The sequence below is a fragment of the Anastrepha obliqua genome, chromosome 4 (assembly GCF_027943255.1).
Source record: "Anastrepha obliqua isolate idAnaObli1 chromosome 4, idAnaObli1_1.0, whole genome shotgun sequence".
NCBI classification, from domain to species: domain Eukaryota; kingdom Metazoa; phylum Arthropoda; class Insecta; order Diptera; family Tephritidae; genus Anastrepha; species Anastrepha obliqua.
Window position 1 is genome coordinate 93,595,251 of NC_072895.1, and position 27,041 is coordinate 93,622,291.

Below are 27,041 nucleotides of genomic sequence, written 5' to 3' on the forward strand. Positions count from 1 at the left end.
ATAAAAAATAAGTAAATAAAAACAAAAATTAAATATAAAAAAAATTGAAAAATATATTAAAAAAAAATTAAAATTTAATAAAAAAAATAAAAAACAAAAAATTAAAACAAAATAATAAAAAAATAAATAAAAAAAAATATATATATCAAATCAATTTCATGCATACGAATATATGCCTCAATCACATTGTTTTCTTAAAAACAGACGAGGAAAGTACGAGGATCCTACATTAGTTTCCGTGCCACAGACATGTACACTTTTCTATGTTATCTATATATATAAAAATCAATTGCTGTTCGCTAAAACTCGAGAACGGCTGAACGGATTTATCTTATCTTGGTCTTGAATTATTCGTGGAGGTCTAGGGAAGGTTTAAAAAGTGAGAAAAATTCGAATAATTGCCGGGAAAATCCTCAAAACAGCATTTTTCTATTTCCCATACAAACGTTTTCTAAATAAAATGTATGAGTCGATGTAGTTTTGTTTTTTAAGTTGTGTTGAAAAAAGAAGATTTCTGTAAAATATAAAATTGTGGAAAAAAAATAAAAGAAAATTTAAGTCGTGCGCGTTGGAGGATAAACTAAACAAAAGTGAAAGTGAATCGCGAACGAGACAAAATTGTCATTCAGAAGTAAGTACATAATAGTTTTGTTCCCAGATAAGTTGGTTAAAAAATGCGGAATTTAAAGATTTTGTTTTCATAAATAGTGATCGCATTTCAGAGCACGGAAAAAAGTATTATTACGATATTATATCTATCTTTGTGGCTACGTGCGCGAGAACTTTCTTTACTTTGGTGATCCTTTGTGATAGTGACAATTTACTGCTAAATGAGCGGGAAATTTTCTCATTTTGATTAATTACAGTTTACGATGCCCCGGAGAAGACGATCTGACTTAGGTCGTCGTAGTCAATCAAATGTGCGAAGAGCTACCGCACGTGCTAACCGCACTGATGACCAGAGACAGACAGATAAAGAAAATAGTCGTATTGCTATGTCAGAATTGCGTTCTTTAGTGAGTAACAATGTAGGAGATAGGCTAAGAATGCAACGAGTTCGTGCACATCAAACACAACAACAGCAAGCTAGACATAATGAAATTGAGCGAATCCGCAGACGCAGTGCTCCTGTGATTCTTGAACGAGCTGCATTCCACTATGATCCAACAATTGATTATTGTGCCGACAAATCGGTAACAATTGGGGAAATGAAAACAATTTGCAAATATTGTAAGGCATTAAAATACACTGGTGAATCTACTGGATTATGTTGTGCTGAAGGCAAAGTAAAATTGCCATAATTGGTCCCACCACCAGATCCTTTACGCTCTTTAGTTTCTGGGATTGGAAATGATTCTAAGCACTTCTTGACCAACATTCAGAAATATAACAACTGTTTTCAGATGACATCATTTGGTGCTACACATATTATACAAGACAATTTCATGCCCACTTTCAAGGTATTATATAAGAATATTTTTTTATATTATTCAAGTTTGTACTAAAATATATATATCGGAATTAATTAATGGACAAATTTTTAAAAATTACAGATACAAGGACAAATTTATCACTTACTGGGAACTCTGTTACCACTACCTGATGCTGATCATCAATTTTTAATATACAAATTTATTTTATGGGCAATTCAGATGCGGAAATTAATAATCGTTGTGCTCACAATCCAACAGTGAAGAAAACCATTGTCCAACAATTACAAATGTTTCTTCATCATTATAACAATTTAGTAAACATGTTCAAAATAGCATTGGATCGGATGCCATCTGATAGCCATAATATTATTATTCGAGCTGACAAAACACCTGCCGGTGAACACACAAGAAGGTTCAATTCACCTACCATTGATGAAGTGGCTGTTGTCATTGTGGGAGAAAATTTACAATCTAGAGATATTGTGCTTCATCGTAGGAATAGTGATTTAAAACGTGTATCTGAAACACACAGGAGTTATGATGCACTACAATATCCTTTGATCTTCTGGCAGGGGGAAGATGGATACCATTTTAATATCAAAATGGTAAATCAAGTAACAGGTAAATGAATTGAACAAGATTAAATTATATTTTTAAATTCAATTCATCTAAGTAACAATTTTAACATTTATCATTTTTGATTGCAGATGCTGAAACCAACAAAAAAGTTAGTGCTATGAATTTCTATTCATACAGACTCATGATCCGTCAAGGTGAAGTAAATCATATTTTGATGTGTCAACGACTTTTTCATCAGTTTGCAGTTGACATGTATGTCTTTAAGTCTTTTATTTATCGATGAGGCAGTACAAAGTCTGCCGGGTCAGCTAGTTATTTAATAAAAATATGTTTCACGCCTCTTGATAATTCCCACCAAAAATCGTGTTCTACAGCGATATTTTCTCGAAACTACATTTTTTACGTCAGCCGGACACATAACTCGCATGCTCGCAGTTACATATATTCTTAATTATATTTCACATAAAACTCATGTGAGAACTTTCAGTATCGATAACTATGGTTTCTTCTCCTCTTCTTAATTGGCGTGTTAACAGCTTACGTGATTTTGGTCGAGTTTAACAAAGCGCGCCAGTCATTTCTTTTTCGTGCTAACCGGCGCCAGTTGGACACACCAAGTGAAGCCAAGTCCTTCTCCACCTGATCTTTCCAACGCAGAGGAGGCCTTCCTCTTCCTCTACTACCACCAGCTGGTACCGCATCGAATACATTCAGAGCCGGAGCGTTTGTATCCATTCGGACGACATGGTTCAGCCAACGTAGCCGCTGGATCTTTATTCGCTGGGTTATGTCTATGTCGTCGTAAAGGTCATACAGCTCATCGTTTCATCGCCTGCGATATTCACCGTTGCCGACGTGCAAAGGTCCAAAAATCTTACGCAGAATCGTTCTCTCAAACACTCCAAGCGTCGCTTCATCGGATGTCGTCATCTTGGATGTCGTCATCTTCTGCGCCATGACGGGCATGATGAGAGCCTCGTAGAGTGTTAGTTTTGTTCGTCGAGAGAGGTAGCACTTGTTGACAAGTTATTGTTATCAGTGTTAATGCTGGTTCCCAAATAAACGAAGTTTTTTACAACCTCGAAATTATAACTGTCAACAGTGACGTGGGTGCCGATACGCGAGTACGCCGACTGTTTGTTTGAAGACAGGAGGTATTTCGTTTTCTCCTCGTTCACCACCAAAGCCATTCGCTTTGATGTCAATATCATCGGCATACGCAAACAATTGTACGCTCTTATAAAATATTGTGCCTGAACGATTAAGTTCTGCGGCTCGTACTATCCTCTCCAACATCAGGTTAAAAAAGTCACACGCCAGCGAGTCACCCTCTCTGAAACCTCGTTTGGTATCAAACGGCTCGGAGAGGTCCTTCCCAATTCTGTTTACAGCTGAGAAAAGCGAAGTGTGTTGGCATATCTGTTCAATAAGGTTAGGCAAGTAAACATGAATCGTTTAACTGCAGAACAACGTTTCCAAATTGTGCAAATTTACTTTGAAAAAAAAAAAAAAAAATCTATACGCGAAGTTTATAGAGCACTGGCGACATCACCAGCCCTTACTTCTTGTGAGAGGAGAAAGAAGCTGCCACTACGGTCAATGGCGAGCGCTATCGAGCCATGCTGGCTGAATTTTTGTTTCCAAACATAATAAACATAAACATAGACATTTGGTGCCAACAAGACGGCGCAACTGGGCATGCAGCGCACCTAACAATCGATTTATTGCAGAGTTCAAGCCACCATTGACGGCATACGGCCAAAGATTTATTGGAAAAAGTAGTTAAAAATTGGAGTGTTCGAATGGGTCATGTAACTCGTAGCCGCGACGGTCATATACCGGATAATATATTCAAAAAATAAATGCCTTGAATTTATCGAGCAGATTATAAAAAAAATTCACTCCAACCGCTTAATAAAATTTTCAAAAATATGCTTATTTTTGCCGCAGACCTGTATTGCCTAATTGTGTATTGTAAATTGTTAATCTAAAAAAACTCATATAACTCCAATCTAGAAATAAGGTATCGAGCTATGGGGAACAGCAAGCAAGTCAAACCTTAAAATAATGCAACCACTGCAATCAAAAATCCTAAGGACTATCACAAACACAGGCTGGTACATAAACAATGACGATATACACAGGGGCCTCAAAACTAAATTTATGGAAGACGTCATTCGGAAATGCAGCACAAATCATATTCACAGACTGCTAACACACACAAACGAAGAAATGCTGAAAATTCCACATGCGGAACTGCAAAAACGAAGACTAAAACGAATAACTCCGACAGCCCTAGCAGATACTCATCACTAAAATAAATATCAATCTGTTCTACGTTTTTTGTCATGTCATTCTTATATGCAGAGGGGTATTAGCAAGAAAAGGTTCGACACTAGACATAGCACTAGTGGCAGTCTCCACCTCACTCAACACAATAAAAGCGTCCATTGCTTCACACTGCTGTGCTTTAGTCGAAAGAAGGTGGAAGCAACTAGCTACATGTACTACAACAAAAAACACATGACCGTCATACAAAATCCAAAGGACGAATGATCTGTTAGAATGTTCTCCACCAAACATTTCACGCATCACTGCAATCCTTACAGATCATTGGAAGGTACGGGATCATGCAGCCAGACTCAACCTCCCCTTCAATCCCATCTGCAGAAGCTGTCAAGCGGAAGGGATGAAGGAAGGTCTTTTCCACTACTTATGTGAATGTCCAGGGCTAGCTAGGGCACGACTTCGCTCTTTCGGTAAGTCTTTCCTACAGCAAATTAATGAGTTCTCGCACATCGACATAAAGAATTTGCTGCTATACTTGGATCTCACAAAATGGATCTGACTTAGAAGAAGGATTTGACAAAAAACGAAAAAAGCAAGACATCATCACACGAGAACAGTGGTATTAAAACGGTGCTGGTCGCTAATTAGGATTATTTCAGTAGAAATACTCAACCCCTTCAACAACAACAACAAAGAGAAAAGAAAGAAATGTACTTTAACCCTAGAATCGTAATATATGTAAATTTTACGTGTATGTCGCAAAAAAAAGTCAGTTACACTTTACCGTTCGGTTTACTATTCTGGGTAGACAATTTTTGAATGAGCTAGAAGACCTCAGTACTATAGAAATCAGAGATATTTTAAAATTTTTGAAAAAGACACACTGGTTTTAGGAGAGATAGAGACAAGCTCCCCACGCGGCATCACAATGGGCTATGAGCCTGAGTGTGTCCCACAGGACAACCGCTTCAACCTAACCTAACCTACCGTTCGGCGCTATCGCTACGACCTCTTGGTAGTGCTTCCTTTATTTTATTGTTGCATTAACAAGTGAATCATAAATCGGTTGTTACTTCGCGTTTAGCTTTAATCGTTCTTTACAAAAAAAAGTGTGCATGTAAATTTTACGTGGTCTTGTTATTAGCGTATAAATATTTGTAAATGAAATTTGTGTTCCGTGCGGGAGAAGTAAAAGAAAATAATGGAAAACTCAAGTCGTTGCCTTGCGGATGCAGAAATAGAAGCCCTCCTGGACAGTATTGACAGCGATGTAAGCTTTACTGAGGACAACCTTGAAGAGGATTGATTTTGGCAGTGACAATAGTTTGGAGGATCCAGAGTACTCTGCTGAATTCCAGGAAAATACTTTTGAAGAGGAACTGATGAAAGCCGTGGAGTCCGCTCAAAATATGGCATCTGAGAAAAAAAAATAAAGGTCCCCCGGCAAAAAAACAAAAGTCAGCACCAACTGTGCAGCTACAACTAAATGACACTGAAGATGTATCCAGTTCTAATCCACTTTTGGGAAGGAATGGTCATGTTTGGAGTAGCAATCCAGTGCATCGTAGTAGCGGAAGAGCAATGGCTATGAATGTTGTTTATATTCGACCAGGTAAATATTATTAAAATCGGATGTTTTTTAAACACTGTTATTAAAATAAAACATAAACTAGGTCCATATCCAGGAGCCAAGGATGCTCTCGAACCCATCGATGCGTTTGGCTTATTTTTTAACGACGAAATACTAAACGAAGTGCTTTTGAGAACGAACGAAAAAATTGCACAACTACGAGAAAAGTATAAAATCAAAGACTGCACTGTTTCAGATACAAATCTTTGTGAACTGAAGGCCTTGCTTGGACTTATATTTCTCTCCGCAACTTTAAAAAATAATCTTCTCACCACGGATGTAGTGTTTGACCCCAATTACTCAGGCGACAGGTACAAAGCAACCATGAGCCGTAACAGGTTTAACTTTTTGATAAACGCCCTAAGGTTCGATAATCAATTGACAAGAGAAGAACGGATGAAAGAAACGGTTTTTGCTCCAATATCCATGATATGGGACATCTTCATTTACAACTGCACAAAGTCTTACAAGCCAGGATCATATGTTACATTTGTTGGATTGTAGGTTTCCGGGGAAGGTGCCCATTCCGCATGTATATGCCAAACAAGCCAAACAAATATGGTATAAAGATTGTAATGCTATGTGATGTAGCGACAAAATATGGAGGTTGAATTAGTTTTAAAGGTGACACACAGATGGCGCTATTTATCACTTTATCGCGTTGGCAATACTGAATATATATTCATGACAAAGCCTCATCCCTAGGCTTTGTTTATCAGTATCTGTCATTTCGCTGAAGTATAAGCAACGCAGTGTTTTCGTGCTCCGAGTATGTCAACTTTCGTGCCGTCGAAACGCAATTTGCGGGAAGCTTTGCTTTTCTGCTTCAATTTGAAAAAAAATACAGCCCAAGCCCGTGAATTGCTGCAGGAGGCCTACCCAGACCATACTCCGTCGATTTCAACATGTGAGTACTGGTTTCGACGATTCAAAAGTGGTGATTTTCACACCGAAGACAAGGAGCGTCTTGGTCAGCCCAAAAAGTTCGAGGACGCGGAATTGGGGGAATTGGTAAACGAGGACTCGTGCCAAACCCAAGAAGAGCTTGCTGAATCATTGGGCGTTGATAAATCAACCGTTTGCAAGCGTCTAAAAGCGATGGGAATGATCCAAAAGCAAGGACATTGGGTCCCGTACGAGTTGAAGCTGCGCGACGTCGAACGGCGATTTTTTACGAGCGAATTGCTGATCGAGCGACAAAATCGGAAGGGTTTTTTGCATCGGGTGGTGACTGGCGACGAAAAATGGATCCACTACGATAACCCAAAACGCAAAAAATCATGGGGTTTGCCCGGCCACGCATCAACGTCGACGGCCAAGCAAAATATTCACGGCAAGAAAATCATGCTCTGCATTTGGTGGGATCAGGTCGGCGTCGTATATTTTGAGCTGCTCCAACCGGGCGAAACAATCACGGGGGATCGTTACCGACTGCAATTGATGCGTGTAAGCCGGGCATTGAAAGAAAAACGGCCGGAAACGGTAAAAAGGCACGACAAGGTTATTTTGCAACATGACAACGCTCGGCCGCATGTTGCTCAACCTGTCAAAAAATACCTTGGAACGCTTGGCTGGGAAGTGTTACCTTACCTTTAAAACTAATTCAACCTCCCATATGTAATAAATGCAAGTCCCTTATCTTGGTAAATCCACTGAAACCAATGGTGCTCCATTAGACAATTACGGCCAAATACGGCCTTATGCGGTGAGCACCAAATAAAAATATGCCAGGAATGTAAGCAGAATTTCGCATACATTTTTTTATAATTCACTTTAAGAAACATAAAACTTTGTATTTTCAATAAATAAAATCAAAACAGAAGATACAAGTTTTTGTTAATCTATCGAAAATCCCCTACGCTCTTCTCTTAAGAAGGTTATTATACAGACGTAGTGAAAAACCTGATTAAAAATATTTGAAATTGTTTGAGTTATGCTGCGTGCCAATTTCAGAAAACGTGTTTTGAGAAAAACGCGTTTAAAGTTTGGAAATTTGGAGAAGTCGTTAGGTAGCAGTCACTAATGCTTGGTTAAAAGCTTAAAATATTTATGAAATAGACTTCGGTAACGTATAAAACTTGTTGTTCTGTATTTTAAAAGGTTCAAAGAATTTTTTAAGCTTATAAAAAAAAATCAATTTTTTGAAATTTCTACAGTGGTGTTACCCCTTAATGTTTCGCTTATATTTCCATCATTTTTATAAAAATTACTAAGTGCCGAAAGTTGACAGATGTAATAAATTGGAAAAAACTAAAAAAAAAAATGTGTGTATCCTACGGGTAACAGCTAGGGACTACGATACGTTGTTGAGTGTGAGCACCATAAATATTAAAAATAAAATAAATAGATAATTAAAAATAGCTTTAATTGCAAGCTGGATTGTCTTGGTACAGAGCAGATAACAAATTAGTTTTAGAGCCATAAAAATTTATTTCCAAAGTATATTGAGTTATAATCAATATTCTAATTTATTCTCATATTTATAATTAAATAGTGCTATTCTTACAGTTAGTAAAATCTTTCATCCGATCACTACCCCTGCTCTTCAACAAAAATCAATATTCCTCTGAATGAGGGTAAAATGGTGAGTCGTTGGAGACCTTCATTCAGTGCTGCAACAGTAAGGCAACGTTGACATAGTTTAGATATGTATTTTTGTTTTTTTTTTATGTGTAAGTATGCTATATATACTACATACATATGCATGTATATAAACAAGCAAACACAAGAATTGGCTGAATGAATGTACAACGTCCGGGCTGCTTGATTGCTGTAATAGCGTCAGTAAGCAGCGGAAAAGGCAGGCGGCAAGTCAGTTAGCGAGCAGCAGCGGCAGCGACAGCAGCAACAGGCATAGAAATAAACCATCCAACCAACCAACCAGCGAGTTAATACATACATACGTATGTAGGTGTAATATGAAGTGCCACTATCAGCAGCCCAGCCTTTTCCACACAGAACACACCTACACCACAAACACAAAAAAAGAAGTACAATATTATTCAAAATATATAAAAATAATTGTGTGAATGGACGGACAAACTGATGAGCGAAGAAAAAATGGCAAGTAGATTAGTCGTTGATAAAATGACTACCGAGGCAGGACAAATAAACGAATCTAGGTGACCTGCTTGTTGTATGGTATTATGAATGGAACAAGTTATTGAATGATACCGACGAGAATACAACCAAATGTACGAAATGCACGAGTAGCGTGCAAATTTATGAATAAAAATTTAAGTAATATGGGTGGACGAAACAATGAACGATTTAACAAATAAAGAAAATATTGTAGATTATGAAGAGAATAAAGGCAGCAAAACTTTAAAAATGTATAAAATAATTGCATGCTTATTGATTGGAAATATCGTTTTGTTTTTTACTTTCACAGCTAAAATAACATTCCTACGGAGTGATTTATAATTCGGGTCACTTTTTGTTTGAACAAAGGTGGAAAATTTAGTAAATATTTGAAAGTCGAGTAATAAGCCGAAACGTTGATATCAATTCGACGTCTAGAAGATGCGATTTAATTGTTTCCATTAGCTTATGGGAGGGGTCTAGGGTTTGACTTTCAAAAAATCGATTTTTTGGAAATAGCCTTTTCTTATAGTAAATCATCTCAAAAATATTGTCCCAAAATTTCAGCTCAATCGGAGCAAAACTTTTGGAGTTATAGACGTTTTTGTCCCCACTCCTCTGCGACAGCTGCGAGCGTTTGGAGCGGAGCGTTACGTTTTTCTCGAAACCACTTTTTCAAAGTCCGTGACTATTAGAACTTCAACAATATTTAACCGATCCTTTTCAAATTTGGTATACAACTTCTATATATAAAATACCTCCCCCCACTGAGAGATTTTTCACTTTTTTGTTTTACATTAAGGGCGGTTTCCACTTATACAGCGAAAAAATCAGTGAAAATCGCACTTTTTGCTTCAAAAACGCGCTGGCAATGTAAAAATGAAAAAAAAAAATCGGAGCCAGTGGGGGGGAGGTTTTGGTGATAATTTAACCAAATAATTCTGTTTTTTTTATTTCAGGTGATTCTACAACTAGATACGATAGTCACCGCAAATCACCTTTTGGAAAAGGCGTTTTCGGAAAAGTTACCTCACCGGCTTATTTCCCGATATTTTCTTACAAAAATTTAGTACAATATTGTTGAAATGATGCTTTATAATGTACAAAAAGTTTAAATACATTTTCACTATTCATATCTCTAAAGCAAAGTCTCAAAAATTCATTAAAAAAATGCTCAAACCCTAGACCCCTCCCTTATGTTACGTCAATCGTCCAGAGACGATTCAAGAGTTGAAGCATGAAATCGAAGTTGCCATTTGAGAGATAAGTCAAGAAAACCGCGAAAATATACTCAAAAACTGTATTGATAGAATGGGCTACTATATAGTCCATCGCGCACATTTGTTTGAAGAAAATCGTGTCCAGCCTTCAATGAAAATATTTAATCATTCCAATAGAAAAATTTAATCATTCCAATAAAAAATATCTAAAAAATAGTATTCCATCTTTAATTTACAGTTGAATTAAATTCAATTGAAAAGCCTAGAGACCAGCCCACTCTGTACTTATTTTTACGATGTAAACATTGCCGTCTGTGGGCGAAGACCATGAATAACAGCGCCGGCGTGAACGTGTTAATATTTTTTCCGATAGCCAAGCTGCAATCAAGGCACTATCGTCGCCGTATTACAGCTCTCTTCTCGTGAACTCCTGTAAGGAGGAACTCAAACGTCTCGAACGTTCAGGAAACATTTCCCTCATCTGGGTTCCTGGGCACAGGAATATAGAGGGAAATGAAATTGCCGATGAGCTTGCCAGGAAGGGGTTGGCAGAACCGGTTCCAGCTGTCCCCTTCTCAGACATCGGTATCCCTTTGGCCGTCGTTAAAGGGAAACTACACAATTTCTTTCTAAAAAAAGCGCAAAACAGATGGAGGTCTGTCTCATGGTGTGCTATTTCAAAAGCACTATGGCCTCAATACAATAGAAACAGAACGCTTAAGGTGATGGGAATCCCCCGCCATTCAATTTCCAAACTCATTGCACTGGGTGATCGGTACTCATGCGGAGAAGCTTGGAATTCCCTACAACCCCTTTTGCAGAAGCTGTGGGGATCCTGCAAAGAAAGAGACTGTGGAACACTTTCTCTGCAAATGTCCGGCTCTGGCGGCTAGACGTTTGAGATTCCTTAGCGTGTCCTTTGGGGATGACTTGAAGAAATTCTCCAGCCTAGATCCCTTTTCTCTCCTCCACTACATCAACAGCACTGGATGGCTGTAGACGGTTTTCTCTCCTCCCTAAATCCTTTGACAGGTAGTGGTCCACATTTTGGTATCAAAACGGCACATAAGTGCTACTTGTAGTGTACCTGGGGTACTCTTGCCATCTTACCTACCTACCTACCTACCTGTCTCCAATCAAGTATAAGTACCTTACTATTTAATGAGAAAGAAGGAATACCTTCACACTACTTACACCAATGGTGAACAGATTTTTAGTGGTGTCGTCAAGATCAAACCGTTAACCGGCTCTCAGTGAATTTCAAAGAATCTGCTGATTGGCTGGTGTAACTGAGACTGTGTTGGTAATATACGAAAGAAATCACAGCACCTTCCTTCCATCGTACTTCGGTGCCGTATGAATAACGAATGATTGGAGGAGTATGAGAAAACAAACCCAAGTTACCGATGATATGGCAGCCGAAGTTACTCTCGCAATTTTGTTTTTCACCTTTACCTTTTGTAGCCAGGTTGAGCTCCTACTTATCCAAAATTGACTCAGACACACTACTTAACATATAATATATCTGGCATGTAACACATGCAACAACAACTAATTTTGGTCCCACCCTGTCCAAGCAGCCTGTTTTCTGGGACAACTGTTAGATGAGATAGACGATGAAGAATAATGACTTTACTATGCTTGGTGGGGTTTTTTGGAAATGATGAGATGACGACGAAGAATAATGACTTTACTATGCTTGGTGGGGTTGTTTGAAAACCCAACAAGTGGAAACAAGTGCATTTCAAGAGGTAATCTTATCATTGATTACTTTTCCCAATAAATAGTTTTGCTCTTTCCTATAGAAACGCACGCACTTTATGAAACGAAATATATATCATTCAAGGCACACCCACAAAATAGTAGAAGTAGATCGCAACTGATTCGAATTTTTAATAGTTTTTTGTTCTCTAAATTGTCTAACTTTGTTTACTTTTTACTTTGTTGTTGTCTGGAGAGTTCAAGGAACAACAAAATACACGCCACTGAATATTTCGAATTTTATATTAAAGAAAAATCAAGCAACAACAAAATATGCGCCATTGTTGTTTTAACTTTATTGCTTCATATCTTTTACTACCTTTTAGCAAAAAAAAAAAAGCGTCGTCCTGCCACTAGAAGGCTTATTTACATATATTGAAATTAAAAACACAAATAAAACCTTTTTTATTTAAAAAAAAAAACGAGAGTTTGTATTGAGTTGGCATACATACTTACGTACAAAGATCTCCTTTACGGAGTAATTTGTTGAGTAATCTTGCTCTCTACTTATGTGCATATGCATATGGAAAATAGGGCAAGAACATTTTTCGTTTCATTTCGGGATCTCGTATTCTCCCGGCTTTGGAGAGCGAAATCCAGGCACAAAAGTATACTTACATATATAAATGACTATATATTTGTGCATGTGCGCGTATTCATTCATATCAATTTTGAACACACTTTTCAAATTCTGTTTTATTAATTATTCACCATTGTTGTGTTCATTTTGAAATTAGTGCATATAGGTATAAGAATGTATATGCATCCTTAAAGCAATAGCAGAGAGGTTCGCCTGCCCACTTCCAAGTGTCACAAGCAATCCTGCCCAACAGAAGTTGAAAAGAAAACACCAAATAAATATGTTTTCTTCTTTTTTCATTACATTCAAAATGTGCAGCGCACACTCTCTGCATCACATTGGCTCTCTCCTCATAACGCACGTTTTGCACAAACTTACGTTCTCGCGCTCCATACACAACAAAAAAATTCCTTTACTCCATCTTTTAAAAGCAAAATACAACCAACAACTGCCTAACCGATGTGGCAATTCGGTTCAAGGGTGGTGGATGGTAAATAATGGATGTGAGTGATAGGTTACCTAGGCCAATAACTAATGCAGTGAGAGCGTTGAAATAGCCGAAACGAAGTGTTGTGTCAAAAAACGAGCTGAACAAAGGTGTGGGGTACTTGAATGTAGACACGCATATATACAGTATTAACCAAAATCTTAGCACCTTCATTTATACATCCATATGAATACATATTTTTTAATATCCGAATTATCTTAAGAAATCGACGTTATAGCATATATTTTGTATTTGTTTCTTTATTCTTATCTTTGTTATTGGCAAAAAAGAAGCTTTTGACAAATATGTAGATAAAAGAAGATTTAATGACTAAACAAATACTTTTGCAAACTCGCTTTTTTTAAATTCGAATTAAATTTAGAAATAACCGCTATGTGTTGATGTTGATTAAGAATTTACTGATACTCACTCTGTTGGTCTAGACTAAAAAATATAGTAAACAGAACTAATTTTGAAGTTGAAGACAAGTAAGGTGGTAATTTAAAAAAATAAATTCAATATTTTTTAATGCTATGTAATAATAATGAGTTGATTCATATGTAATGCTGATTGAACTGTCAAATTATTGAATTTCGCAATTGTTTACGAAGTTGCGAAAAATTCGATTTGCTTTCGATGTTTCCAAGTTTTCAACTATCTAAGTAGTATAATTAAAAATATCTATTTAATAAAAAGAACTTATCAAAATATATATGTATATTAGAAAGTTTTTAATTTTTGAACAATAATGTATGCATGGGAGTATGCACGTAGATGGATATGTGTTAACAATATTTTATTATTTAATATTTTTAATTTTATTTTTTGAAGTGAAAACTTCTTTAGAATCGTTGGGAGTGATTTGAGAAAAAGTGAAACGAAAAAGCGACCTTCTTGGCTACGAATATTACATATAAACGTAGCGACGAACTAAATAACTTTTAGGCCAGCACCGACAGCATGGCGCGATAGCCGAGCGGCTAGCAATGTGAGCTTCCGATCGAAAATTCTTGGTTCGAATCGCAAGAAAAATTTTTTTTTTCTGAAATTTGCATTGTAGGACATTTCTGATTATTTATTGAAAACAGTTTTTTGGCTTTTCTATTTTTGGTTTAGATACTGAAAGTCAGTTTAAGTGAATCGGTATAAATATTTCGTACATTAATTTTTGTGTTGTGAGCGTGTAATTCTCAAAAGGTTTATTAGAAAATCTATTGACTAGGTAGTGTGGTATCTGTTCTTATCAGCTTAACATCTGATAGATCCTCCATCGGAGGACAACAAATGTTAAACTGATTTTTGGAAATGGGCGGAGTGTTTTAGGGGCTTGCTCCACCTCTGCCACGGGTTGGTCCGGTATTGCAGTACCGCCGGGATTTCGGCCTTGAATAAATACAAGAAGAAATATACTAATAAATTTAGCTTTGGTAGGAAGAGACATAAATTTTTATATGAATACAAGTAGACGAAAATGGAAGAAATTTGTAAGTCTGTTTCTTCGGTCCGTTTGGGTATTTTTTTTTGACAACATCGAAACCAAAGCATTTGTATCATATTTTATCTATCATAAACCACTCGTATCATTTGTTGAAATTGAAAACATTGAGGATGAATAATAATAAAATGAAGAAAATAAAATATGAACTTTATAGCAATATTATAATGAACCTATAATTATCCCACTCCTAATGCTGCTTTCGTCTCATTCTCTCTCAGTTTGTTTTACGGAAGGTTTCACTTCTATCGCGTCTAACCGTTAGACTGGTATTTTTTTTTTTACTGCAACAAAGCATGTCAAAGTTTTATACATTGTACATAATGTGAAAAAATTCAAACAATTTTCATCAAAATTTCAAACTTTTTAGTTAGTTTTTACTGGTTTGCAGTCTTTTTTTAGGTATGCAGTCTTATAATCCATTGAATTGTGTATTAATAATATTGTGTTAGGTTAACGTGACTACAAACTCGCATTGAGTTTCCCTACTTTTTTTTTGTATTTTGTTCACGTGTTATGCATTTTCTTCCACAAAGGACGGGCTGGAATTTTTTTATGTGGAGAAAATGCACACGACCGCCCGGAAAAAAAAAAATTCTAAAATAACGCGATTTTAGAGTCACTTCGAATTTGCTCTTTATTATACTGCATAGTCGAAGTTTTTCTGAAAATTCTGATTAAAAGTTTTCCAAAATATGAAAACAAGTGTACATTAGTATATATTTTCATGTATATATTTGATCATACCTTTCATGCGATAGTTTTGTGCTAAAAACTCCTCAATTTTTCTCTCTAAGTGCACTACTCACTCATATATTTACGTAGGCAAACACACTATAAACACATATTCATCCACAAATTAATGTGTGTAGATGTTAAGAGCGAACGAAGACAAACCCTCAAAACATTTCCCAGACGATTTGCCGATTGCTACACGAATTTACCGACCCACTCATCGCACATACATACATACACACATCTGTACCAGTATGTACATATATTTTGTATAAACTTTTACAATAATCATGAATGAACACCTGAGTGTACGAGTGTGTATATGCAAGTGAATGCATGTGTGTATGTCAAGTTTCGAGGATTTAGATTACAAGAACAATGGCGCGTTCCATCAAGTTTTTGTACAAAAGCAATGCCATCAAACACACGACGTTGAATGATAGTGAAAATATAAGACCTGCGTAGGGGGTTTGTAACAGGGAAAAGAAAACAGCGAAACGCCAGCGCATGAATAGTTTGTACGATTAACTTTCAGGTACATTTATTTGTATACTATCGCTGCCACCCACTATTAAGAAATATGACAATGTGAAAAAAGGAAAATGAAATGAAATTTTGTCTTTATAACACCAACATCAACTAGTCTATAGTGCTGTTAAGCACTAAGAGTGAGTAGGAAGCATATGCATTTGTACATATACACACACACACACAATGTTGAAAAGGTCCGCCAACCTACGAAATGAAAATTCATTCATTGCATTTTGCTCTGCAAGTATTGTAAAAATATGATTACGCTGACAAGTGCAGCAATTGCTCTCCCCGCAGTGATAAACAAATAACATTCAGCGGTAAAAAGCGGTACAATGCTGTTCATATTTATTCAGAATTTATTTGGCTTTATACAATTCAAACTCCTCAAATTAACCTCAAAATACAAAAAATAGTCCCTAATTTTTACAGTACTATTCCAATCAATAGCATTGGAAACCTATCGATTTAATACATTTGCAACTGAAACTGCTAAAACTCATATGCATAGCCGATGAATTGCTAAATAAATTTAAAGTAAAATGTGTGAGTGCATAGATTGGCGCAACTTAAATAGGAAACAAGTTTATGAATGAAACTTTCGATTTTGGCAGAAGTCGAACACTATTCATTATACAAACCATAAAATATTTAATAGCAATAAATTAAGTGTTGGCATAGGCACAGAAGCTTTGGGGAAGCAAAGGAATTCGCTTGTATTTCACAAAGACCAGAGTAAAGAAATGTTTTTGAATGAATTGGAGGGCAAGCAAACGGACGAAATGATGTCACTGTATGATTGTAAAGACGAAGAAAAAAACACGCATAAAAAGAATGAATTGAATGACTGGCAAGTTGATTGACTGTCTGATTGTTTGCAGAGTTGGCTGGCTTCGCGCGGCTGATTGAGAAAACCTCAGAATGGTAGTGGGTGTGCGCGCGATAAAACAAACATACTTACATGCACACATATGTATGATACATGCATGCATCCATACATATGAATATATGTGTCTTCAAATAGATCAAATAAACACAAGGGCGTTCGCTTCAAATAGATGATCTATATACATAATATGTATGTATTTATGTATTACAGTATGTGAATTAGTATGTACTAACTGGCACAATAGATTATGAAATAAAGGTTAGCTTATATTACAAGTTGATGGTTGATACTTCATGCAACCGCCTTCGATTGTATATGGTATATGTATACACACATACATACTTAGTTACATATCACACAATAGGCATTCTTTTCAGACACCCTGCCTACACTCCTTAATTCTTTTTTTAGCTTTCACCTCTACTTTTTATGCCTCCGTATTATTAAATGGCTGGAAGAGAAAAAATAAACTATTCTTGATTTTTTTCGTTTTACAGCTGTTACTATAAGATATAATTTTATAGCCACTTTTTCTGCTATTTCCATTTGTTTCTTTTTTCAATTTTTTTTTTCTTTTAGTGTTCAAAAGTTACGGAATACAATGGTATATTCAACTTTTTAAAAGACCTCATGGCACCTTTTGTAGTTCTCATATGTTTTATCGTTTTGTTCAATGAACAGTTTTTATTGGGTTACCTAAAAAGTTCGGCATAAAATTGATAAATCGAGCAAACCAAAATTTTTTTTTCAGTTTCTTAAATGCCCCATGCCACACAAACAAGCAAAAGTGCATCACGTTCGGTCCGCAAATCGAAATTGAAATTGTAATAGCTTAAGTGCTTGGATATGGGCACTGGCGTGACGCGATCTCCATCGCGCATTATTTTACATGTTGTCTGGCGGTCATTGCTGTAGCTTACTCGTATCATATTCCTATTCAAGCTATAATTCGATTTCAATTTAGGCGTCGTTGTCGTCTATTCCATAGCGTTGGCGGCGAAAATCCAATAATGTGCCGATTTGTTTTTTTATGGCTTCGTAAACTTCTGCGTAATTTGATTAACGACCGAAACAACCATGAATGAATGTACGCAAACGAACGAACTTTTCAAGTGTTTTCTGAATTTTAATTCGTTATTTGTTGAAAATAAAAATAAAATGAAAGCGATATCGGCATATACAGAGCGGAAGTGGCTTTTGATTTCATTCTATTGAATTTCAATGGCACACTTCAGCACTTCCACAGCCGATCCGCGACGCAGTATGTTTATGGATAGTGGATAATGTGACTCATTTGGATGGGCGACACATCGTGTTAGCGCCATGATATCTAAGGCGTACTGACAAACCCAACTGCCCCACTAATACACACATACAAATAGACGTACATACTATATGTATATAAGCATATTTGAATGGCCATTTTGAGTGGTTTGATGCCTTTTCAACGATTCTTGATCGTAAAGAAAGCATATATGTTTTTTTTTGTTAGAAAAGTTAAGTCTTTTTTAATGTCTGTTGTTTTCTACCATGCTTTTACCTATATTATTCGTTCAAATGCCTACAAATTATTTTAAATTAAAAATATCGAAAAATAAACTGAGTACTTATGGTGCCATTAATAGATAAATTAAAAGGAGAGACTACAAAGTAACCTTACTTGCCCTTGAGATTTTGCATATTTTGAGGAAATGAAAACCTAATAACAATGTCAAATACTTTCAGTTACTCATCATTTAAGGGGTTATATACAGTTAGAATTTTCAAAAAATCTATTTTTTTTAATTTTTTTTTCTTAAGGGGTAACACCACTGTAGAAATTTCAAAAAATTGATTTTTTTTTATAAGCTTAAAAAATTCTTTGAACCTTTTAAAATAGAGAACAAAAAGTTTTGTACGTTACCGAAGTTTATTTCATAAATATTTTAAGCTTTTAACCAAGCGTTAGTGACTGCTACCTAACGACTTCTCCAAATTTCCAAACTTTAAACGCGTTTTTCTCAAAACACGTTTTCTGAAATTGGCACGCAACATTACTCAAACAATTTTAAATATTTTTAATCAAGTTTTTCACTACTTCTGTATAATAACCTTCTTAAGAGAAGAGCGTAGGGGATTTTCGATAGATTAATTTAAACGATTGTTATAATTATGTAAGTGCCGTTTTTTTAGTCCAAAATATGGTTTTTTCCTTCAAATGCTTGCTAATTCCACAAAAATAAATATTTTTTAAATCCCCTACGTGTTTCTCTAGCTATTCTTATCTAGATTAAGAAAAAAAATGTTTCTTTGTTCCAGATTAAAATTTGCACCCTCTGTGCTGCGTGCCGCGGAGCTCTTTCAAGAGAAACCACATTACAAAAATGTCTCCTATGCCGCCATTTTGTAAAATTTTTCGATCAAACTTTGTAGTTTTGTATTTTAGTATATAAGTAATAACTTCCCAAATCAGAGTGATTGTTTTCCCTTTCCTTCTATACAAAAAAATTCTTTAAAAATCGTGTTTATTTTACGCGTGTACAGTGGTGTTACCCCTTAAACTATACTATAAAGGTGAATGTCTGTACATTGTCCGCGCATCACCACGAAACGACAACACCAAATGACGTAAAAATTTTTATACATTCATATTTTCACCCAATGACGGTTATAGCCATGTTTTTATGATGGAACTCCCTTCCCACATCCCCCAGGCCGCGCCACCACTCTCATTCGTCACTAATAATCGAATATTTGCTTAAATTTAATCTAAAAAATCTTAGTTTTTCCTATTTCCCACTATTTATAGCCCACTCTAGACTTCATAATCCGCATAAGCTGTTCACCTATGACCCAAATGCAAAGTTCGAAAACGGTTTGAGATAGAAAATTAATAAAAATAATTTTGCTTGATATTTTTCTGATTGGTTGTTTTGGAGGGAAAGGGATAAAAATCGATTTTTTTTTTTTTGCATGTTATTGTAGTAAAACATTTCAAAAATACCGTGTTAAAATTTTAAGTCAATCCGAGCAAAACTTTTTAAGTTATAGAGCATAAAGCTGAGCCGCCTCAAACATCTCCCGAGATAACTTAAAACTTTAAACGCGGTTTTCTCGAACCTTTTTTTTTTTAAGTGCGTAGTCATTGGCATTTGAAAACTACTCAACCGATCCTTTTGAAATTTTGCACACATATTTTACATATAAAAAACCTCCCCCCAACGTTTTTTTTTGCCATTTTTTTTTATATTAAGGTGGTTTTACACCTACAAAATGGCGGCATTTTTTCGTCAAAAATCACTTTTTACTTCAAACGACTACCAAATGGCTGAAAATGAAAATAAATCGTCAAAATAAACGTTGGGAGGAAGTTTAACTCATACTTTAACTAAATTATTCGATTTTTTTGATTTCAGATGATTCTACGCTGAGATATGCTGACTACTGCAAAATGTGATTTTGAAAAGACGTCTACGTAAATGTGCTCTCATTCGCGCATTTTGCAATATTTTTACATGAAAATTTTATCAAATATTCTTGAAATGTTACTTTATAATATGCAACAACTTTTAATAAACTGACTTGAACCGTTTCGCTACAATAAATTCATGAAAAAAGTGTTTTTTTTAGCGTTTATCCCTTACCCCCCCTTTAGCTCGATATGACCACCTTTTGCCTTGACTATAGCCTTCAAATGGTCAAAAAATGAGTTACATGCTTCCCGAATATGATCTTGAGGTATTTTGACCTATTCTCGTATAATCCCAACATTTTTCCGGCCGGTTCGAAAACTGTGGAAATCGCTGCATACATGAAAGAATGGAGGCATCACTATTGTATTATATGAAGGCAATAGGAATTACACTTGGGCCCAATGCGCATTCATATGCCGAAAAAGATGAGTAGCGCGTGAAGATTTCCGATCTCAGAGCGCGCTGAGAGCCCCCGAGATGGAACAACGGCCCGCAGACAACATCAGCTCGAGCTATTAGAAGCTGCCGAAGCGGCGAAGGGGGTATTACATGGTCCTGGAATAGACAACTCCTATGTAAAGTGCTTTTCAAACTTTAAACGCGTTTTTCTCAAAATGGTGCTTTCAAAGTCGGTGACCAACATTACTCGAAAACGGCTAAAATGTTTGTCTCAAAATTCAACACAAGCTTCTTGAATATATTTTTTAGTAATTAATCGAAGTTTTTTTCTCACCGAAAAATTTTTTTTAATTAAAAATTTAAGGCCGAATTTTTGGTCAGAGAAACAAGTTCAGAAATATAGTGGTCCCCGTAAAACGAGTTTTTTTAAAGCAGCTCCCGGAGATCAGCTGTAGCTCCTTTCCAAATAAATATTTTTACTAATACTAAGTCTTAAAATACAGTTAAAAGATAAAATAATATGTGTACAAATTTTTAGATAAATTTAAAAATTTTCTCAGAAAAAATTCTGGAAAATTTGCCTTTATTCGGCCTTCTAACTGTATATAACCCCTTAAGGGGTTAGGGGTAGTCAGAATTTTCAAAAAATCGATTTTTTGTTTTTTGCATTTTCTTAAAGTATAATGTTTTAAAAATATTGTGTAAAAATTTGAAGTGAATCCGACAAATACTTTTCAAGTTATTCAACAATTAACAATGGGCGCTCGGCCGCTCCGGAGCCGATAGCAAAACTTTAAATGCGTTTTTCTCAAAACTATGTTTTTCAAACTGGTGAACACTGTAACTTAAAAACCGCTACGTAGATTTCAATAAAATTTATACAGCTTTTGAAAAACATAAAAAACTTGTTCCTGATCGAAGGATTTTTTTTTTTTTCAAAAATTTTGATTTATTTTTAACAATTAACTGTTGGTTTTTTTTTCTAAAATCTGGAAAAAATTTTCTGAGGCCGCCATTTTGTTCATTTTGAAAAAAAAAAAAGCTTCGATCCGGCTCGAGATTATCTATCAATAAAAATAATTTTTCTCATCCGATTGGTTTTAGATGAATCTGCAAGGACTTGTGATGTTCACCGCAAGGGACTTCTGGAGAAACGGGCTTCACACAATCAGCGATAACTTTTGCAATTATTAATTTTTTTTTTTTGAAATTTTGGTGAAGTCAAGTTAAAACATGATGTTTTTATGCTATGTTTTTATTTTTGTTAAATAAATTAATTAAGTAGCAAAAAAAAATTCGTGAAAATCATCATTTTTTCGGGCCTCTGACTACCCCTAACCCCTTAAGAGTTAACGTCACTCATTTTAGAATGACCTGCCATACTTCCATTAAGAATCGCGAAATTATAGTTAGAGGCCAGTAGAATTTTGTCATTTAACGTACATTCATGTATCTGTAAAAAACACTACCATTTATTTATTCCGGAATAATTTTATAGCATTTTCATGAAGTTATCAGACAATGGATAGGAATTAGTTTTTATGTTGCTACCTAGCTTTATAGGTGCCGGAACTTTTGTACTCTCCGTACTTGAGGTTTAGATACTTGTGCTCGCGATTGAAACCGCCACTGGCCATGGATTGTGTAAAATCTTTTGAGATATGTCTAGTCGTTCACCGGCTTATGGAGATGCTGTTGGATATCTGTTACCCAATTAGCTAAATTCCTTCTTACGCGTGGGATTGTTCTGCCCGTCAGGTTTCAACTACAACCTGACTACTTTATGGAACCCCAACCAGCATTGTCTAGTGCCCGAAGGTTAGAGTTGTAGGCAGTGATTGATAGTACGACCTATTATGGTGCTATAACAACTAGTCTGGTACTGTGCTATCGACTATTCGGAGAAATCTTGTTTGCAACTTGGTCTTTAATCATTATTTTTGCTGTAGAGGTATTAACATCCAAACTATATTCTTTGAGGGCTGAAGTCGAAACAAATCTATCTTTTTTGATGTGATACAGACTTGCCTTTGATTTTATTATTATTATATTATATTAAAAATTACGCTTCTGTTTTTGGGTTGAATGCTATATTTAATAGCACTTTCTCCATTTTCTTTGAGCACCCAAAGGCTTTTCTGTAGTTCTCGTCATCTTTATGAAGTGTGGGATTTTCCCAGTTTTTAACTTAAGGGGGTCTTCTGGTCTCGAGGCCCTGAAATGAAGGGTTTTTTTGGGGATTGATTGTGACAAATCCTGTGAATATTTAAAAAAAAAATTTTTTTTATTTTAAAGGTACATGTCTTAGCTTTTAAAAAATGGTTTTGACTTTGAAAAAAATTAACGACCTTGAAATGGCGCTGAAGACGTCCACCTCCAAACGAAACAGGTCTCCATTTTGGTCACGGTTTTTCCACCTGGGTAATCAGAAAGCAAAAATTAGACATGCGTTGTCTTCAGAGTTGCCCTGGTTAAGTTTTCCCGTGACAGATTTTTTTTTTTTAATTTTTTTCAAAAGTTATGCAACAATTTGCAAAAAAAATTTTTTTTTGCTCATTTTTTGAACTTTAAAAGGTTATAAAAATGGAATGAAAAAAAATTTCAAAAATCGTACACGGGGAAACTTAGCGGTAAGTTTTCCGAACCTTTTAAGACCAAAACCATTGAAATCGGAGTATAACTACTATGAAAAGTGTGACCAAAATGCTTAAAAAACACGATTTTCGGGGAAACGCGTTTAAAGATAAAGTTTATGATGAAAACGGCCGGAGGAGGGTACACTTCGGTGCCCAGAAAAATGTGAAAAAATGCGATTTTCAAAAAATCCTTTCTGTGGCGTATTCTCGCATAAACATACAACAAAATTATGCAAAAAAAAAATCGATTTTTTTTTCGCTGGAGACCAGAAGACCCCCTTAAATTACTTCTTATTCTTAAATATTTATAGGGTTGTTCAATAAGTGCGCTTCAACTTTTTTCCGATAGGGAGGGCGAACGATGCAATATTTTTTATTTTTCGCTTGTCATTTGTAAACTTCATTAGTATACATTTCATCATGGAACGCTACACACTTGAGCAACGATTGCAAATCGTGCAAATTTTTTATGAAAATAATCGTTCTGTTGCTCCTACTTTAAGGGCATTACGGCCATTTTACGGTCCATTTAACAAGCCGTCCCGTTTTGGGGTTATGTGAAGTCAATGGTCTACAGTAACAAGCCGGCGACTATTTGTGAGCTCAGAGCCAATATTGAACGCGAAATTGCTGGAATTTCGGCCGATTTATGCAAAAGAGTGGTCGAAAATTGGGTTCAACGATTGGACTTCGTAAAACGTGCACGCGGTGGTCATGCAATTCAATTCATCGAATTTCATACTTAAATGTATATGTTCAAACTCGATAATAAAAAAAAATTAGTTAAAAAAGTCAAACCGTTTGTGTTTTATTCAAAAAAGTTCGAAAGTTGAAGCGCTCTTACTGAAAAACCCTATACTTATTAGTTTAATATGAAATGTAATTTCCTTTGTTTTGTATTTTAGCGCAAGCTAAATACACTTGATTTAGCCTGCGGACACAGATATTTAAAATACCAAAGTGAAATGTTTGCAGTAATATGGAATAAAATTTTTGCATGTAATTTATAAGGTACAGTTAGTTTTCGAAATCTATAATAGTACATACAACGAAATAAATAAAGTGAATGTAAACACATACCTTTCATGTCCTTCTGTCATGATTTGTAATCAGAAAGATTCTAATATGGTAGCGTATTGTGTCGGTGGTCAATTTCACCATGATTAAAGCATAAAGACATTCAGAACTGCATAAACTTCCGACCGCCTGGACCCAACCGACTGGACCGACCGAACGCCTTCACTGCAGACCCAAAACCATGTAACTAATTGAAAGCAAGTTACAGCGGGAATTTTGGCTACGGACCAAACGAAGGACTTAACGAACGAACCCAGTGACTGACCAACGATCGCCCGATCGATGGATCCAGTGACCGACCGACTGGCCTCGTCTAACGTAGAGTTGTAAATATGTCGCTCAGTAATTATTTGATATGATGTGATTGTGATGATGGATAGAAGAGATTCGCGCTTCGCTGCTTTTTCTATATTTTTATTTTGTTATGAAATGGTTCACTAAAATGTATTTTTTTGGCACGTATTAATTGAAGACATTGGACATCGTCTGCTAAGGTGATGTTTTGGCCGCCGCTATCACTGTTCGTACGCAATTACAATAATTTACACACTTAACAACTGCGATTTTATCTTTCTCTAAAACCACTGTACGGAAGCTTATTTATGATTCACATTTCAGCCTAAAAAATCGTTTTTCAGAACACAAAATTAAACTGTTAAAAATTTTGTTGAATTGACACTCAGTTTTGCTATTCGTTTCAATTCTGGTGCTGCCACTTGACAACTCAGCGCAACACCTCATTGAAAAATTCTGCTTTGCAGTAATCAGTAATTGTTGTTGGCGGCGCCTTCAAACTTGTGGGCGATGCAGAAGTGGTTTTGACCAAAAATGATAGCCAAAAAACAAAAATTCTGTGCTACATTCATACCAACAACAATATCAATACTCGTAACAAGCAGAATGCGAAGAGGCAGACAGACCGTTCTGTGCCGACGACTCCAACACACATATTCAATTGAGACAGACAGCAGCAGCGACAACAGCCATCAACCAACAGAAAACAGAAAGCAGCAAACAGCAGATGGTAGATACAGCAATGAAATGTTGCTCCAGCAACTAAAAACCAACGCAACAGCAGCACTAAAAGTAATAACAACAACCACATCAACATGTGCAAAATAATGCTGCTGTGTTGTACTGCTGTACGCTTTAAAGCGCAGAAAATAAAAGATGAACAAGAGTAAAGCAGTAGAAGCAGAAATAAGAACAAGGTAGATTTTGGGCGATTTCTCTTATTTCTGCCTTTACTACTATTTCGTGGATGTAGGTGTTTTGTTGTTTTTGCTATGTTTTAGCGTCTGTTGCTGGAGTTGCTTGAAAATATATAAATATGTACATATCTACATATGTACTTTTATTGCGTGTCTTTTATCAATGTTGTTGCTCGCTCCAATTTCTCGTTGTGCTCAGCAGTTTTGCCTTAATTTTTTCACAATGAAATTTATGTACACACAGGAAAGTTTGTTGCTGGCTCTCTTTTTACGCATGTTTTTGCAGAGGAGAGAGCAAATGCTACTGCCGCTACTGCTACAACCTTCGTTGGCCAAAAAACTTCTGCGCGATTTTTTGCACGCAATTCGGCTCATCCTTTTCAATTTGCGTTTGAATAATTTTTTTTGGGTTGTTATTAAGAAGAATCTTCAATGATTTTGAGTGGAAAAGATTTAACAATTTAAGAATTTTTAGGGCCCATTAGTTAAGATTTTTTAAGACATTTTTGAATTACTTTTAAAGGGGAACTAATAGAAAGCTTTAACCATTACATATCTTTCGAGCTTGTTTTATGTGCCTCATCACCAATTTCATTCTTAGGTACACCTCGGTCCTTCATGCAATCATTGCGAAGTTTCGTATAGCCATCGCTGTCCTTTAATTCTTCGTAACACTTCTGGGCTGGGCATAAATTGACTTATCTCAAGTATTTAATTTTCCTCAGTTTGTACACACTATATTTTTCCCAATTGTAGTGTAAATGTAAATACATTCATTGTTAAAAGTCATTTATTTATCAACATCTTATTTAAAGGATTTAATTTTTTTTTGCAACTAATTGTTTAAATAGCTTTGAAAGTACATAGTATGTGGTACATAGGAAAACGCCATTGCTGCTGGGCGCGACGCTTGCAACAATCCCTAGCGTGTATCGGAATTTTTTCTCTATATTGGATAACGCGAACTGTCGGTTTTGGAAGAGCACTGAAAATTTTCACGCACGCACACGCACACGTACACTTGAGCTACATATGTGTATTTGCACTTGCACAGACACCACCGATGAATTTTCCCAACTTTTCCACTTCTGCTACTGCTTCTTCTTCTTCTTCAAATTTTCATCTGCTTCTGCAGATTTTTCAATCACCTCATTTCATTTTCAATTCCGATTTTCATACCTAACATTCACTTTATTCATCGTCAGGATCAATGCGACGTACTCTACATTATTAGTTTAACATTATTTATTTATTTTTTCCTTGATAAAAAAAAATTCCTGGACATTTTCGCCTTCACTACTATTCATTAACGTTCTCTGCGTCCCGTCTGTCCGCTGTGACTGCGACGTAACGCTGTAACTGCACCGCTGCTTGTCGTTTTCGTTTTCGTTGTCGTTGTCGCGGTCGCGGTCGTTACTCGTCGTTGCTCATTGTATAATTTCTCATATTTTCGTTTGCTTTTGACCCGATTTACACGAGGAGACATCTGGAAGGGAAACATTTTGTTCGGGGGTGAAGGACGGTCGGGGAAGAGAGAAGGGATTTTGTCTCCCGTA

At 35.9% G+C, this 27,041-nt stretch overlaps 1 protein-coding gene and 1 non-coding gene across 3 annotated transcripts in view; one reads left to right on the forward strand and one right to left on the reverse strand.

Annotated features, from left to right (window-relative positions):
• LOC129243750 (sprouty-related, EVH1 domain-containing protein 2) overlaps positions 1–26,784 on the reverse strand; it is a 50,969-nt gene extending 24,185 nt beyond the window's left edge. For both annotated transcript variants that reach the window (XM_054881022.1, XM_054881021.1), the window contains exons 1-2: positions 26,038–26,784; positions 24,278–24,893 (exon numbers count right to left, since the gene is read on the reverse strand). In XM_054881022.1, coding sequence (XP_054736997.1) covers positions 24,278–24,297 — 20 coding nt within the window. In that variant the 5' untranslated portion in view covers positions 24,298–24,893; positions 26,038–26,784. The remainder of the gene's footprint in view (positions 1–24,277; positions 24,894–26,037) is intronic.
• Positions 14,259–14,452, forward strand: LOC129246642 (U2 spliceosomal RNA). The gene has a single exon (XR_008582508.1). It is a non-coding gene; the product is annotated as a U2 spliceosomal RNA (small nuclear RNA).
• Positions 26,785–27,041: the final 257 nt, after the last annotated feature.